General features: G+C 37.8%; 1 protein-coding gene across 3 annotated transcripts in view; it reads left to right on the top strand.

The window, feature by feature from the left end:
* ADGB (androglobin) overlaps positions 1–16,128 on the top strand; it is a 217,516-nt gene that overhangs the window by 84,890 nt on the left and 116,498 nt on the right. For all 3 annotated transcript variants that reach the window (XM_089332586.1, XM_008263621.5, XM_008263619.5), the window contains 2 exons: positions 395–569; positions 2,364–2,454. In XM_089332586.1, coding sequence (XP_089188712.1) covers positions 395–569; positions 2,364–2,454 — 266 coding nt within the window. The remainder of the gene's footprint in view (positions 1–394; positions 570–2,363; positions 2,455–16,128) is intronic.

Raw genomic sequence — 16,128 nt, 5'->3', positions numbered from 1 at the left:
TGAATGTTTTTGAACACCAAGTAGCAATTGACAGTGATTAAAAAGAAAAACTTTACATGTTAACCAGTGGTGGTAAAGCTTTAACCTGTAAAAATAATGACATTACTTTTGAACCAAAACTGGTAGGCTAAGATTTTCACCATCTCATAGTAATCTAAGCTGCTTTTTGTAATATCTCATTTTGTGAGTAAGGAAACAAGGCCTCAGAACAAGTAAAAGTTGGAAAGAAAAAAAAATGGTGATAGTGCTTATTAAAAATAAGGAAGGTGGAAATATGGGTGGTTTTTTTATTACCATGATATCACTATAAAGTAGTATTTTTTAAAGGACAAAAGTATTTTAAACATTAGAGACACTTGTAAGAATCTTTTTGGATCTACTTTCTATCCTTTAGGCAGATTCTGCTGAGAAACTTAGAGAATATGGACTGTCTCATATCTATAGCCATCCCGTGCTGGTAACAAGAAGTAGGTCTTGTCCTCTCATTCCACCACCAAAAGCACCTCCCATCTCTCCCTGGAAGCTTATTCGTCAGAAAAAGGAAGCTGTCATAACAGATGAAGCTCGAGGTTTGTATTACGATGTCTTAAAATAATTCTAATTAATATTTCCTAATGCAAAGGCCTAACAGTTGTGTGATGAAAGATATGTAACAGTAAATCAACCAACATTGCATCTAAAATCTACATTGAATTTTATACCCAAATCTTAAGTCTTTTAAGGATTAATTATCTCCATCCCAATAGTCAAGAAGTTTGGTTCATGTCTAAAGTGATCAGATAGTCCAAAGTCATTCTTTGAATAATGCAACATTAATTTGTAGTACATATTAGAGAAATTTAAATCATGTATACTTAGTCACTGGAGTGTATTACTAAGGTCAAAATCACTATAGGGCATCCAGTAGAACATAATCTGTGAATTATGAATTTATATTTAGAAACTGATAGTAATTGAACTGCCCTGAATTAGAAGTATGTGCTGCATTCAAAGGTCTGTCACATGGATTAAAGTATAAAGCCACAATGAACACACTCAGTGCCGTTTACTGAAGGAATCATTACTAAGATTATTCATAGATTTCTCAAGTCATAGGTCCTATGAAACCTGAACCGTGGTTTGTACTCCTAGTGGTAAGAATGACTTTGAACTACTATGACTCTTGTTACCACTTCAAATGTTGCCAACTCTTCATTGCAAGTAACAAAGAGAACCATATCCCATTAACAGGGCAAAACATAAGTCGCAGTGGTACTCAGCATCCTAAAACTACAAAGCCACACAGATCATAATATTTACCTGTTCCTTGCCTGTTATTTCCTACCATGATTCATACATCTTTAAAATATAAATAACAACTGTTAAACATGTAATTTTCTTTACATTTGCTTTCTGCCTACATCGGCACAGCCAGTACAGCTGATAGCAAAAATTTCTCCAGCCTAACGTACATTATCTTGCCAAAAAAGCACAAAGATTAAAGAAATAGCAGGTTTGTATGGAGATGAGAAATGGTCACTTCATTTCAACTCTCTCCCTCCTACTTAAATATTTTGGTCATTTATGTATATTTCTTGAGTTTCTAAAATGGGCTGCTGGTCCAATCAAATGCATCTGCTGCTTTGGGTAACAAGAACTTCCTAGTTTGTCTTCCTTCCTTCACTCCATCCTTCCTTTCTTCGTTGCTTTCTTTCCCTTGCTCCCTTCCTTCTTTTCTTTATCATCTTTGCTGAACCAAAATTAGCATGCACATGACACTTGAATCAGCTTTTACCTTTATATGCTGTGTTTCATTTAAATTCATTGAGACACTTGAAACAGTTATTCATCCAGAGCATTAAGTCACACCTGAGTGATAAGAACAATAGTGAACAAGTATCTTCTGACTTACCTACCAACTGTTGTGTCATTTTGTGTCAATAAGCACATTTTTTCTACCCTGAAGATGGAAATCTCATGATTGGTGAGATTCCACCATGACTGAGAGGGTCTCACGTCAAGGCTCCTCCCAATGAAGAGTGTTGCATGGCTTCTAGGATCCCATTTGAGATGTCCATGTCCCATTTCAGGGTGTCTGGGTTTGGGGACCAACTCTGTTTCTGAGTTCTGAGTTAAGCTTCTTGCAAGTATGTACCCTGGGTGGCGCCAGGTGATGACTCAGCTATTTGGGTCCCTGCCTCTGTGTGGGAGACTCAAGCTCTGTGTATTCTTTCAATAAAAACATGTTGCTTTGAACATTCCTTTCAAATTTATTGAAATTTGCTGGGTGAATAGCCTAACCATTACTTCATTAAATGTTAAATTGGGCATGCCATTCTGAAGAATTTTAAAACGTACATCACAGTACACTTGTTGCATTTCAGATATTGTAATAAAAAAGCCTGACCAGTTTCTTGAGATTTCAAGTCCATTTTTGAATTACAGAATGACTCCAATTACCATTCCAACAGAAACGTAAGTATATAACATTCTTTCCCACAAATGCACCTTGTTGATAAAGTATTTTGTGATGTGTGTGGTTAAAAATAAGAAAAAATAAGAGAATTTGAAGCATATTAATTTAGGAAAATTCAAAATGCATAAAGATGTATTAGAGGATATTTCCTTGATGTTTTACAGCATATAATGACATGTTTTTTTTTTTTAATTAACAAACATTTTCCTTCTCTTATATGTGTGAGTGTTATGGACTGCCTGTGCTCCACTAAAATTAATACAATGAAACCCTTTATGTGGCTGTATTTAGAGATGAATCCTTAGGAGGTAATTGAGCTTAAATGATGTCATACGGGTAGGACCTTGACCCAACGGGATTAATGTCCTTATGAGGAGAGACCTCAGGGAGCTTGTACTCATGCTCTCTTTCCCTTTCCATCTTCTTGTCCCCTCCACTTTCCCCCTTGGGAAAGGCCATGGAAGCACACAGAAAACAGGTAGATATCTGAGAGCAAGGAAGAGAGGTCTTGCAAGATGACATCCGCCTTAACCTTAGACTTCCAGTGAGAATACACGTTTCTCTTATGTATGCCACCCAACCTTTGGTATTTTGTCATAGCAGCCTGAGAAGTGGGGTGCTGCTATAACAACTATCCAAAAATATGGAATTGGGTTTAGAACTGGGTAAGGGGTAGAGGTTGGAATAATTTTGAAGTACGTGCAAGGAAAAGCCTCCATTGCTGTTAAGAGACTATTGTTAGGTGATTCTGGTGATGGCTCAGGAAGAGAGAGAGCTGCAAAGAAAGGCTTCATCTTCTTAGAGAATATATGGGTAACCATGAACAGAATGTTGCAGATATGTGGATATTAAAGGGCATTCTGGTAAGATCTTGCATGGAAATGTGAGATAGGCTAAATGAAACTGAACTAAAGGCCATCCTTATAATAAAATAGCAAAGAATTTGACTGAATCATGTCCTTGTGTTTTGTAGAATTAGAACTTCTGAGCAATAATATTGGGTATTTAACTGAGGAGATTTCCGAGCAAAAACATTGAAGATGTAGACTGGGAACTTCTGACTGCTTATAATAAAAATAAATGATGAGAGAGATGAACCAAAAAATTGTTAATTAAAAAGGAACCATAAGTTAAAGATGTGGAAAGTTCTCTTTCTGTTCATATTGCAAAACATGAGAGAGCTTGTTCTGGAGAGAACACCAATGTGTAGCTGGCCTACCACAGTTAAGGATACTGTGGGATTCTGCAAGCAGAAAGGGGGTGAAAATGGAACAGAGTGAAAGAGGTCAGTCAGGAGATGGAAGGACTTGACTCACCCCATACAGGATGCTGGCATTTGCAGGTGGCAGCGTTACCCACTATACCACAATGATGGCCTCTTTTCGGGGTCTTTTTTGTTTCCATATGAATTTTAGGAAATTTTTCCTATTTCCGTCAAGAATGTCCTTGGAATTTTGATTGGGATCATGTTGAACATGTAAATTGTTTTGGGTACTATGGACATTCTCATGAACTGTTTTAAACCAATAAAAATAAGATTCTTGTTTCATGTAAACATTAGCTGATGAGTGGTTTTGTTATTACTTGCTCATAAAACCACGCAAGCAACTATTTGTTATAGAAATCTGTAAGATGAAGGGAAAGGAAGGGGGGAAAAACTCATAATAATGAAGACAAAGGAGAAAGAATAGGAGCAACCGAAATATAAAAATATTTGAAGGTGACATTAGGGATAGAAAGGTACACTATGATCCAGAATCTAAACATATTAAAAGTTAAAAGTGACCAGAAGCCTAAAAATAGCAATAATCAAAAGGAATAATGGGTGACTTAAGTGAACAACAGGATGGTGGGCTTTAAGTTGTGTTAATTTTATATTCAGATGTAGATAAGTAATATCTGATGTACTGGGTACTTAAAAGTTCATGAAGGGCTGGCGCCGTGGCTCACCTGGTTAATCCTCCACCTGCGGCACTGGCATCCCATATGGGCACCAGGTTCTAGTCCCGGTTGCTCATCTTCCAGCCCAGTTCTCTGCTGTGGCCGGGGAGGGCAGTGGAGGATGGCCCAAATGCTTAGCCCCCTGCACCTATATGGGAGACCAGTAAGAAGCACCTGGCTCCTGGCTTCGGATCAGCACAATGCCTGCCATAGCAGCCATTTGGGGAGTGAACCAATGGCAGGAAGACCTTTCTCTCTGTCTCTCTCTCATGCTGTCTATAAATTTACCTGCCAAATAAATTTTTAAAAAGCTCATGAAAAAATGGAATTAAAAATAAAACACAAGACTGGCACTGTGGCATATCTGGTAAAACCACTGCCTAGTGCTGGCATCCCATATAGGCACGGTTTGAGTCCTGGCTACTCTACTTCTAATACAGCTTTCTTCTATGGCCTGGGAAAGCAGTAGAAGATGGCCCAAGTCCTTGGGCCCTTGCACTCACTGGGAGACCCGGAAGGAGCTCCTGGCTCTCCTGGCTTTGGATTGGCCCAGCTCTGGCTGTTGTGGCCATTTGGAAAGTGAACCAATGGTTGGAAGACTTTTCTCTCTCTCTCTCTCTGCCCCTGCCTCTCGCTAACTCTGCCTTTCAAATAAATAAATAAATCTTAAAAAAAAAGACAATTCATATTTTCCATGAACTTTTGAAGAATACTTGTATATCAAAAACTATTAAATGTGTTTTGTGAGGTTGTGCAAATAACTGTACTTCAACTATCCCTCAGAGTTTTAAAAATATAAAAACAGTAAATAATATGATTTTTAAAGTATATTTCCTCTCAGCCACACCAAAATTGTGCATCTACTCTATTTCAACATGAGGAACCTTAAAAAGACAATGATGTTGGGCACCAAAGTTAGAAAAGAATTCATGTTGAAAGTGTAGATCTTGCTGTGCTCTTGCTCTGTTGATGAAATGCAGTGGGTTTTTTTTCACTGTTTTAATAATTTTATTTTGGAGTGGTATGCTATATACCATAGATAACCAAAACAGTTGTTTTTAATTTAGCATTTCACCTCTTTCCTTTGGTGTTTGAAGGTTCAGAGGTAAACAACTAAGGTAATCCAAACCTGAGATTTTTCTGTAAACAATCATAATATTCAGGAGTACTTCCAGTGTTTCATTAATTAAATCCTGTAAAATCTCTGACTAGAGAACTGATATAGTATTTATGATGCAGGTAAATGTAAATGCTGATCTTTAGAGAACAATGATCATAAATGGTTTCCTTGGGAAATACAAATTTCGCAAGTACAACTTTAGGAATATAGTGATTCTTCCAACCATATCCGCCCTCCCACTCACACTCCCACCCCACCACCTCCTCCCTCTCCCATTCCCAGTCCGATTCTCCATTGAGATTCATTTTCAATTAACTTTATAGACAGAAGACTGATTCTATACTAAGTAAAGATTTCAACAGTTTGCACCCACCCACACACATAAATATATAAAGTACTGTTTGAGAACAGGTTTTGCAGTTAATTCTCAATTCATTAAGGACAAAGATCCTACACGGGGAATAAGTGCAGTGACTTCTGTTGTTAATTTAACAATTAACACTCATATATGACCCCAGTGATCACCAAGGCTCTTGACATGAGCTGCCAAAACTATATAAACCTTTTGTGACCACAAGCTCTGTCAGTATTTAGACAAGGCCATAAGCAAAATGGGAGTTCTCTCCTCCCTCCAGAGAAAGGTACATCCTTCTTTGATTGCCCCTTCTTTCCAACGGTGTCTCATGCACAGAGATACTTCATGTGGGATATATTTTGCCACAGTGTCTTGGCTTTCCATGCCTGAAATGCTTGCCATCTTACCTGGGTTGTTTGTTTTGTTGTTGTGGATTTTCTTGATCTCTTTGTAGATTCTGGTTATTAATCCTTTATCGGTTCCATAGTTTACAAATAAATTCTCCCATTCTGTCAGTTGCCTCTTCAAGTTTCTGAGTATTTCTTTTGCAGTACAGAAGGTTCTCGATTTTAATTAATGCCATTTGATAATTTTTGCTTTGAAAGCCTGTGCCTCTGGTGTCTTTTCCAGGAATTCTTTGCCTGTGCCAATGTCTTACATGGTTTCCCCAATGTTCTTGATTAATTTGATGGTGTCAGGTTGTAGATTTAGATCTTTAATTCACAGGGGTATTGCTTCATACTTCTGCATGTGGAAATCTGGTTTTTCCAGCACCATTTGTTGAAGAGACTGTCCTTGCTCCAGGAATTGGTTTTATCTCTTTGGTAAATATAAGTTAGTTGTAGATGTTTTGATTGATTTTTGGGGTTTCTATTCTGTTCCAGTGGTATATCCAACTATTTTTGTACCAGTTCCAGTCTGTTTTGCTTATAACTGCCTTGTAGTATGTCTTGAAATTTGGCATTGTGATGCCTCCAGCTTTGTTTTTGTTGTATAAGATTGCTTTAGCTATTTGAGGTCTCCTGTGACTCTATATGAATTTCAGCATTTCTTCTAGATCAGAGAAGCGTGTCCTTGGTATTTTGATTGGTATCGCATAGAATCTTTAAATTGCTTTTGAAAGAATGGACATTTTGATGACATTGATTTTTCCAATTCATGAACATGGAAGATTTTTCAATTTTTTGTATCATCTTCTATTTAGTTCTTTAATGTTTTGCAATTCTCATTGTAGAGACCTTTGACACCCTTGCTCAAATTTATTCCCAATATTTGATTGTTTTTGTAGCTATCTTGTGAATGGTATTAATCTTATAATTTCTTTCTCAGTCATGGCAAAATCTGTGTATACAAACGCTGTTGATTTTTGTATTGATATTATATCCTGCTACTTTACCAAACTCTTCCATGAGTTCTAATTGTCTCTTAGTGAAGTCTTTTGGATCCTCTATATGTATAGAATCATGTCATCTGCAAATAGGGGTAGTTTAACTTCCTCTTTTGCAATTGTATCCCTTTGATTTCTTTTTCTTCCCTAATGGCTCTGGCTAAAACTTCCAGGACTATATTGAATAGCAGTGGTGAGAGTGGACATTCCTGTCTGGCACCGGATGTCAGTGGGAATTCTTCCAAATTTCCCTGTTCAATATCATGCTGGATGTGGGTTTGTCATAAATTGCCTTGATTGTGTTGAGGAATGTTTCTTCTAAATCCAATTTGCTTAAAGTTTTCATCATGAAAGGGTGTTGTATTTTGTCAAATGCTTTCCCTGCATCTACCAATATATTCATATGGTTTTTGTTTTTCAATTTGTTACTGTGATGTATCACATTGATTTATTTGTGAACACTGAAACAACCTTGTTTACCAGGGATAAATACCACTTGGCCCAGGTGGATGATCTTTCTGATATGTTGTTGGATTCTATTGGCTACAATTTTGTTGAGGATTTTTGCATTTATGTTCATCAGGGAAATTGGTCTGTAATTATTTTTCTCTGTTGCATCTTTTCTGCATTTAGGAATTAAGGTGATGCTGGTTTCATAAAAAATATTTAGGAAGATTCCCTCCCTTTCAATTGTTTTGAATAATTTTAAAATTGGAGTTAATTCTTCATTAAACATCTGGTAGAATTCAGGAGTGAAGCCATCTGGTCATGGGTTTTTCTTTCTTGGGAGGGTCTTTATTACTGATTCAATTTATGTCTTGGTGATGGGTCTGTTTAGGTTTTCTATGTCTTCTGGCTCAATTTAGATAGGTTGCATGTGTCCAGGAATCTATCCCTTCTAGTTTTCCCAGTTTGTTGGCGTAGTGCTCTTTGTAGTGGTTTTGTAGTGATGACTCTTTTTATTTCTGAAGTGTCTGATGTTACATTTTCTTTTTCATCTCTAATTTTATTGATTTGTGTCTTCTCTCTCCTTTTTTTGATTAGTTGGACCAATAGTGTGTCAATTTTGTTTACTTTTTTTTTTTTCAAAAAACCAGCTCTTTGTTTTGCTGATCTTTTGTATTTTTTTTGTTTCAATTTTGTTGATTTCTTCTCTAATTTTAATTATGTCTTTTCTTCTACAAGTTTTGGGTTAGGTTTGCTGTTGTTTTCCTAGATCCTTGAGTTGTATAGATAGTTCATTTCTTTGGTGCCTTCCCAGTTTCTTGAGGTGGGCACCAATTGCTCTAAACTTTCCTCTTAGCACTGCTTTTGCTGTATCCCATAAATTTTGGTATGTTGTATTGTCATCTTCATTTGTTTCCAGAAATTTTTTGACTTCTATGACCCACTGTTCATTCAGAAACATGTTGTTCATTCTCCATGTGTTTACGTATGAAGTAGAGATTCTTAAGTTGTTGATTCCTAGCTTAATTGCATTGTGGTCTGAGAAGATACATGGTAGGATTTCAATTTTTTTGAATTTGATGAGACTTTTTTATGGCCTAGCATATAGTCAACTGTAGAAAAAGTTCTGAGCACTGGAGAAAAAAAAAATCTGTACTCTGTGGCTATAGAGTGGAAGGCTCTATAGATATCTGGTAGGTCTGTTTGGTCTGTGGTGTTGATTAACACTTTTGTTTCCTTTTTGATTTTCTCTCTGGTTGATCTGTTTATTGCTGAAAGTGGAGTATTGAAGTACCCCAATACTATTGTATTTGAGTATATATCTCCCTTTATATCCTTTAACAATTCTTTTAAATAGCCAGGTGCCTTGTAATTAGGTGTATATACATTTATAATAGTCACATCACGCTGTTGAATTGATCCTTTAATCATTATTTAGTGTTCTCCTTTGTCTCTTTTAATAGTTTTTGTGATAAAGTCTAGTTTCTCTGATATTCAGATGGCCACACCAGCACTTTTTTGGTTTCCATTAGCATTTATTATCTTTTTCTATCCTTTCCCTTTCAGTCTGCATGCATCTATGTTGGTAAGGTGTGTTTCTTTTGTAATCCATTCAGCCAGTCTGTGTCTTTTAACTGGGGAGTTCAGACTGTTTATATTTATTGTGACTATTGTTAAATACTGTCTTTGCCCTGCCATGTTTCCTTTAATAGTCTTGTGTATGTATTTTGGATTTAATTTGTACTTTTGCTTGGTCATTTTCTGTGTTTGTCTTTCATAGTGATGTTCCTGTTTCTGTGTGTAGTACATTCTGAGCATCTTTTGTAGGGCTGGGCGAGTAGTTTCAAAATCTTTCAATTTCTGTTTGTTGTGGAAGATCCTTATTTCTCCTTCATTCATAAATGCAAGTTTTGCAGGGTATCTGGGTTGATTTTTTTTTCTCTTAGGACTTGGAATATGTCTCGACATTGTCTCCTTGCCTGTAGGGTTTGCAATGAGAGATCCGGGGTGAGTCTAATTGGGTTTCCTCTGAATGTGATTTATCGTGTGTCTTGCTCACATTTTAAGGTCTGTTCTTTGTGTTTCACTGAGCTGAGTTTTGCTACAATGTGTTGTGGTGAAGTTCTTTTCAAGTTATGTTTATTTGGAGTTCTATGTATGTCTTATAATTGGATATCTCTTTCTTCAGGTTGTGGAAGTTCTCTGTTATTATTTCATCAAGAAGGCCTTGTATTCCTTTCTCTCTTTCCATACCTTCCATAATTCCTAGGATCTGTAAGTTGGGTCGTTTGATAGAATATTGTAAATCTCCAACCAAGATTTTAAATTTTCTAATTTCTTCTTCTTGTGTTTGGTCTGACTGTATTATTTCCAGAAGTTTGTCTTCTAGTTCCGATATTCATTTTTCTGCCTCATCCATTCTTTTGCTAAGTCTTTAACTGCATTTTTTATTTGGTCTTTCAAATTCTTCATTTCCAGTATTTCATTCTGGCTTCTCTTTAAAATGTCAATTTCTTGGGAGCACTTGTCATTTAGATCATCAATTTGTTTCAGATTGCTTCTAAGTGATCTATTAATTTTCTGAATTCCTTTTTTGTCATATACTCAAACTTTTTTCTTTAGCCTCCATTATTGAAGATCAGTATTGCTCTTATGGCAATTTCATAGAGTCTTCCTTATTCTTAGTCAGGGTTTTTCCTTTGTTCTTTGGCATTTCTGGTTGATTTTATTTTTAAATTGTGATTTTTGTTCCTGTGATGCGATTTCCCTCTGCTATGACATGCTGTGTGTCTGTGCATGTGGAAGCATGGAGCCCCTGACCATGTTTCTGTGTTTCTGTGTATAGCATCTCCTTAAGCATTTTCTTTCAGTTTCTGTTTGTTATGGAAGGTCTTTATTTCACCTTCATTCATAAATGAGAGCTTAGCAGGGTGTAGTATTCTGGGTTGACAGTTTTTTTCTCTTAATACTTGGAATATATCTTGCCATTCTCTCCTAGCCTATAGGGTTTCCAGTGAGAATTCTGCTGTGAATCTAATTGGAGATCCTCTGAAAGCAATCTGGCATTTCTCGCATGCACATTTTAGAATCTTTTCTAAATGTTTTACCTTGGTGAGTTTCATTATAATGCATCTTGGTGAAGATCTTTTCTGGTCATGTCTATTAGGATTTCTATGTATTTCCTGTAATTGGATGTCCCTTTCTCCAAATTAGGGATGTTTTCTGTTATTATTTTACTAAAAAGGCCTTCTAATCCATTCTCTCTTTTCATGCCTTCAGGAACTCTTTCAATGCTGCATCTTTTCCTGGCTTAGGAATTAAGGTGATGCTGGCTTCATAAAAAGAATTTGGGAGAATTTCCTGTTTTTCAATTGTTCTGAATAGTTTGAGAAGAATTGGAGTTAGTTTTTCTTTAAATGTCAGGTAGAATTCAGCAGTGAATCCATCTGGTCCTGGACTGTTTCTATTTCTGTCTCAGTTATGGGTCTGTTTAGGTTTTCTATGTCATTCTGGTTCAATTTAGGTAGGTTGCATGTGTCCAGGAATCTATCCATTTCTGATAGGTTTCCCTGTTTGCTGGCATACAAGCCCTTGTAGCAATTTCTGATGATTCTTTTTATTTCTGTGGTATCTGTTGTTACATTTCCTTTTTCATCTCTGATTTTATTGATTTGGGTCTTTTCTCTTCTTTTTTTAGTTAGTTGGGCCAATAGGGAGTCAATTTTGTTTATTTTTTCAAAAAACCAGCTCCTCGTTTGGCTGATTTTTTGTAATTTTTTTTGGATTCAATCCTGTTGATTTCTTCTCTGATTTTAATTATTTCTCGTCTCCTACTAGATTTGGGTCTGGTTTGCTGTAGGTTTTCTAGATCCTTGAGATGCATTGAAAGCTCATCTATTTGGTGCCTTTCCAATTTCTTGATGTAGGCACCTATTGATATAAACTTTCCTCTTAACACTGCTTTTGCTGTATCCCATAAGTTTTGGTATATTGTGCTGTTATCCTCATTTACTTCCAGAAATTTTTTTGATTTCTCTTTTTATTTCTTCTATGGCCCATTGTTCATTCAGGGGTATGTTGTTCAATCTCCATGTGTTTGCATATGCTCTAAGGATTCCTGAGTTGCTGATTTCCAACTTCATTCCTTTATGGTCTGAGAAGCTGCACTGTATGATTCTAATTCTTTTGAATTTGCTGAGACTTGCTTTATGGCCTAGTATGTGGTCAATCCTAGAGAAGGTTCCATGTACTGCTGAGAAGAATGTAAAATCTTTAGCTGTAAGATTGAAAGTTCTGTATATATCTGTTAGATCCATTTGGGCTATAGTGTCGTTTAAATCTACTGTATCATTGTTGATCTTCTGTCCTGTTGATCTGTCTATTTCTGAGAGTGGAGTATTGAAGTCCCCCAGTACTATTGTATTGGGGTCTAAGTATCCCTTTAAGTCCCTTAACAAATCTTTTAGATAAACCGGTGCCCTGTACTTAGGTGCATATACATTGATAATTGTTATATCTTCCTGTTGAATTGATCCCTTAATCATTATATAGTGCCTCTCTTTGTCTCTCTTAACAGTTTTTGTGGTAAAGTTTATGTTGTCCGATATTAAGATGGCTACGCCTGCTCTTTTTTCATTTCAGTTGGCATGGTATATCTTTTTCCAGCCTTTCCCTTTCAGTCTGTATGCATCTTAGTTGGAAATATGTTTCTTGTAAGCAGCAAATAGATGGGTTTTGTTCCGTAACCCAGTCAGCCAATCTGTGTCTTTTAACTGGACAGTTCAGGCCATTAACGTTCAATGTGACTATTGATAAGTAGTAACTTTGCCCTGCCATTTCCCAAAGATATTTTCTAATGTATGTTCTGAACTTCCTGTGATCTTTTACTGTGAGGTTTCCTTCCTTTACCTTCTTTCATATTGGTGACCGTGTTTCTGTGTTTCTGTGAGTAACACATCTTTAAGCATCTTTTGCAGGGCTGGACGAGTGGCGACAAAGCTTTCAATTTCTGTTTGCTGTGAAAGGTCTTTATTTCACCTTCATTCACAAATGATAGCTTTGCTGGATATAATATTCTGGGCTGGCAGTTTTTCTCTCCTAGTACCTGGGCTATGTCTCGCCATTCCCTTCTAGCTTGTAGGGTTTCTGATGAGAAGTCTGCTGTGAGTCTAATTGGAGATCCTCTGAGAGTAATCTGACATTTCTCTCTTGCACATTTTAGGATCTTTTCTTTTTGTTTCACTGTGGTGAATTTAATTACTACATGTCGTGGTGAGGATCTCTTTTGGTCATGTTTACTAGGGGTTCTATAGCTTCCTGTACTAGGATGTCTCTGTCCTTCTGCAAACCTGGTAAGTTCTCTGCTAGTATCTCACTAGAAAGGCCTTCTAATCCTTTTTCCCTCTCCATGCCTTCAGGAACTCCTAGAACCCGAATGTTGGGTTTTTAATAGTATCCTGTAGATTCCCGACAATAGTTTTTAGATTTCTAATTTCCTCTTCTTTTCTTTGGTTTGACTGTATACTTTCCTGTTCTCTGTCTTCTAAGTCCAATATTCTCTCTTCTGCTTCACTCATTCTGTTTTTAAGGCTCTCTAATGTGTTTGTCATTTGATCTATTGAATTCTTCACTTCATTATGATTTCTCGTCACTATCACAGTTTCATGTTCTACTAGTTGTTTCATTTCATTTTGATTTCTCCTTAATATTTCATTTTCACGAGAGAGATTTTCTATCTTGTCCATTAAGGATTTCTGTAGTTCAAGAATTTGTTTTTGAGAACTTCTTAATGTTCTTATCAATTTTTTGAGATCCACTTCTTGCATTTCTTCTATCTTGTCATCTTCATAATCTTGAATTGGGGTGTCTTTATCATTTTGGGGCATCGTAGTGTCTTCCTTGTTTTTGTTACCTCGGTTTTTGCATTTGTTGCTTGGCATTGTGGAGATGTTCTTTGGTTTCTTCACTGTGGTGTTTTTTCTCATTATACTATGACTTTAGATTAAGTGGACTGTCTGCTTTTGATGGAGCCTTAGAGGCTTGAGATGGGTGTGGCCTGAGAGCTCTGTTTGGTTCCTCAAGGTTAAGAGTGTGCCAAAGGTGACACTCTCAGGTTAGGCGTGGTAAATCTCTCTTTCTTTCTTTCTTTTTTTGATTCAAAAGGGAAGTAATTCCACACAGCTGAACGAAGTTGGAGGTAGTTAGCAGGCGAATGATATACCCACAGGAGCCAGAGATCGGAAGCTCTTTCCCAAGGACCACACAGGGAATCTGTTCTGCCCTCAGTGTGGGCTCATATTCTCGTGTAGTCTCCCTCTGGGTTGCCAAGGTTACCGAATTGTAGCATCTCTGGAGAGTACTCACGTGAATTCTGTGAGTTCTCTCCCCCAACGTCTCTTTTCACAGTCTCAGTTCATTAGCACCACACATTCACTAGGTCCTAATCTCCTGTTATTTCACCTCCCCCCCGCCCAGAGTCAGGTTTTTCTGCTAGGCTCAGGGCTGGTGCAGACCTTAGGTCGCCCTGCCTTTGACGTATGTCCAAAGTGGCGCCTACTCTTTGTCTTGCTTGCCTTTGAGGGGTGAGCAGAGAGAGAGAAACTCATGTCCGTATCGGTCACTTTTTTTTTTTTCCTCTCTCTTCTAGTTAGCCTGGTGAACTTTTCCCCATCGGTTTTCAAGCCTCGTTCCCTCTAGTCTCCTCTTTCTGCTTGCCCACTGGTGTCTTGGGCTATTGAGGTTCGGCCTACTTCGTGTTCCAGCGCTGGTGTGTGAGTCTGCCGCTGGTGTCCCGAACTATGGGCTCCCACACTCTCCACACAGGTCCACTGTGAATCACTAGTTCGGGAGGAGTTTCCTCTGCTGTTTCTTCCCCTACTCTTCCTTGAACCTGCAATATCTCCACTTTTATTAAAATGTCTCTTCCCGGACTATCAGTGTGCTCCCTTCCTATTCCGCCTCTTGCCGCTTCTCCCTCTATGTAATCTTATGATCAATTTTTTTGAATTCCATTTCTGGCATTTCTTCAGTCTCATCAGCTTCACAATCTAGTATTGAAGTGTTGTGTTCTTTTGGGTACATAATATTGTCTTCCTAATTCTATTTTCTTGAATTGGTGCATTTGTTATTCAGCATTTCTGGGGATACTCATTGATTTCTTTCTTTTTTTTTTTTTTTCCTGTGAAGTGGTTTTTATGTTTGTACTATTCCTCTGTAGATTAGTGGAGTATCAGCTTTCAGTGAATACCTAGAGGCATGGTGTGGGTGTGGCTAAAGAGCTCTATTGAATTCTCCAAAGTGAAGGTCATGTCTAAGGTGACACACTCAGGTTTAGTGTGGTAAATCTCCTCTTTTTTTTTTTTATCAGAGCGGAGGTTTATTTTACTCAGCTGAGCTCTCCTCAAAGGAGACCAGCACCTGAGCTCTAGCCACGGTGGGTATAATATTCATCTACTCTGCCCCCAAGGACCACACAAAAGATATGTGCAGTCCTCAGTATAAGCTCAGATTCCTCAGCAATGTCTCTCACCAGTATACCAGGGAGCCCTGAGCTTGTGGATCCTGTCATAGTGACTTCCCAAAGTCCCAGCCGCACCATGAGCCCTCCCGCAAAGCCTCAGTTTTTTCACAGTCCTGGTATACAAGCCTCCCACAGTCACAAGCACCCATACACCTGTCAGTTCTCCTCACCAAACTCAGGAGTCCACAGGGCTGCATGTTGGGCACCAGCACTAGCTGGCTCAGCTCTCATGTATGACCAAAATGGCATCTGCTCTCTATCAGCTTGTTATAGGATGCTATTGCAAGCTGATCAGGGAAAGAGAAACTTACCCCCCCCCTTTTTTTTTGCTCCTCTAGTTTGCCACACTATCCCCCACTGGGCTTCAAGCTGGATTCCCTTTAAATTCTTACTGCAGCTTTATTGCCAGTAGCTTAGGCTGTTACAGTCTGATCTCACCTCAGTCTCCAACACTGGTGTGGAGGCTCTCAGCTGCTGTGGTCCTGAGTTGTGGGCATCCATGCCCTTCACATAGATCCACTGTGCCCCTCTAATTTGTGTAGAATTTCCTCTGCCATTTTCTCCTAACTCTTCCCTGAAACTGTGCTCTCTCCACTTTTAATAAACTATTTTCTCCTAGACTAGAGAAGTAAGTTCCCTCCTACTCCGCCATCTTAATCACCTTCCTGCAATGGTATTTCTCTAACAACAAAATTCAAAATGAAGATTGAGAGATTCATTTCCTCTGTTCCAAAGTGGGGAAACTGGTAGTAAGGCTTTTGTTGATCTTGAATCAGAATATGGATTCAAATTGGCCCTGAAATTAAGAAAAATTTTAGAACACAGATATGTTTTACAATTCAAATTAAGCAATCTTGAAATGAGTGTTGAAGCTTGCTGGTCCCAAAAGTCTTGACATGGCCAA

The sequence above is a fragment of the Oryctolagus cuniculus genome, chromosome 5 (genome assembly GCF_051225735.1).
Source record: "Oryctolagus cuniculus isolate XC-2025 breed Fujian yellow rabbit chromosome 5, ASM5122573v1, whole genome shotgun sequence".
NCBI classification, from domain to species: Eukaryota; Metazoa; Chordata; class Mammalia; order Lagomorpha; family Leporidae; genus Oryctolagus; species Oryctolagus cuniculus.
The sequence above is the reverse complement of the archived record's forward strand: the minus strand, read 5'-3'. Positions and strand labels throughout refer to the sequence as shown.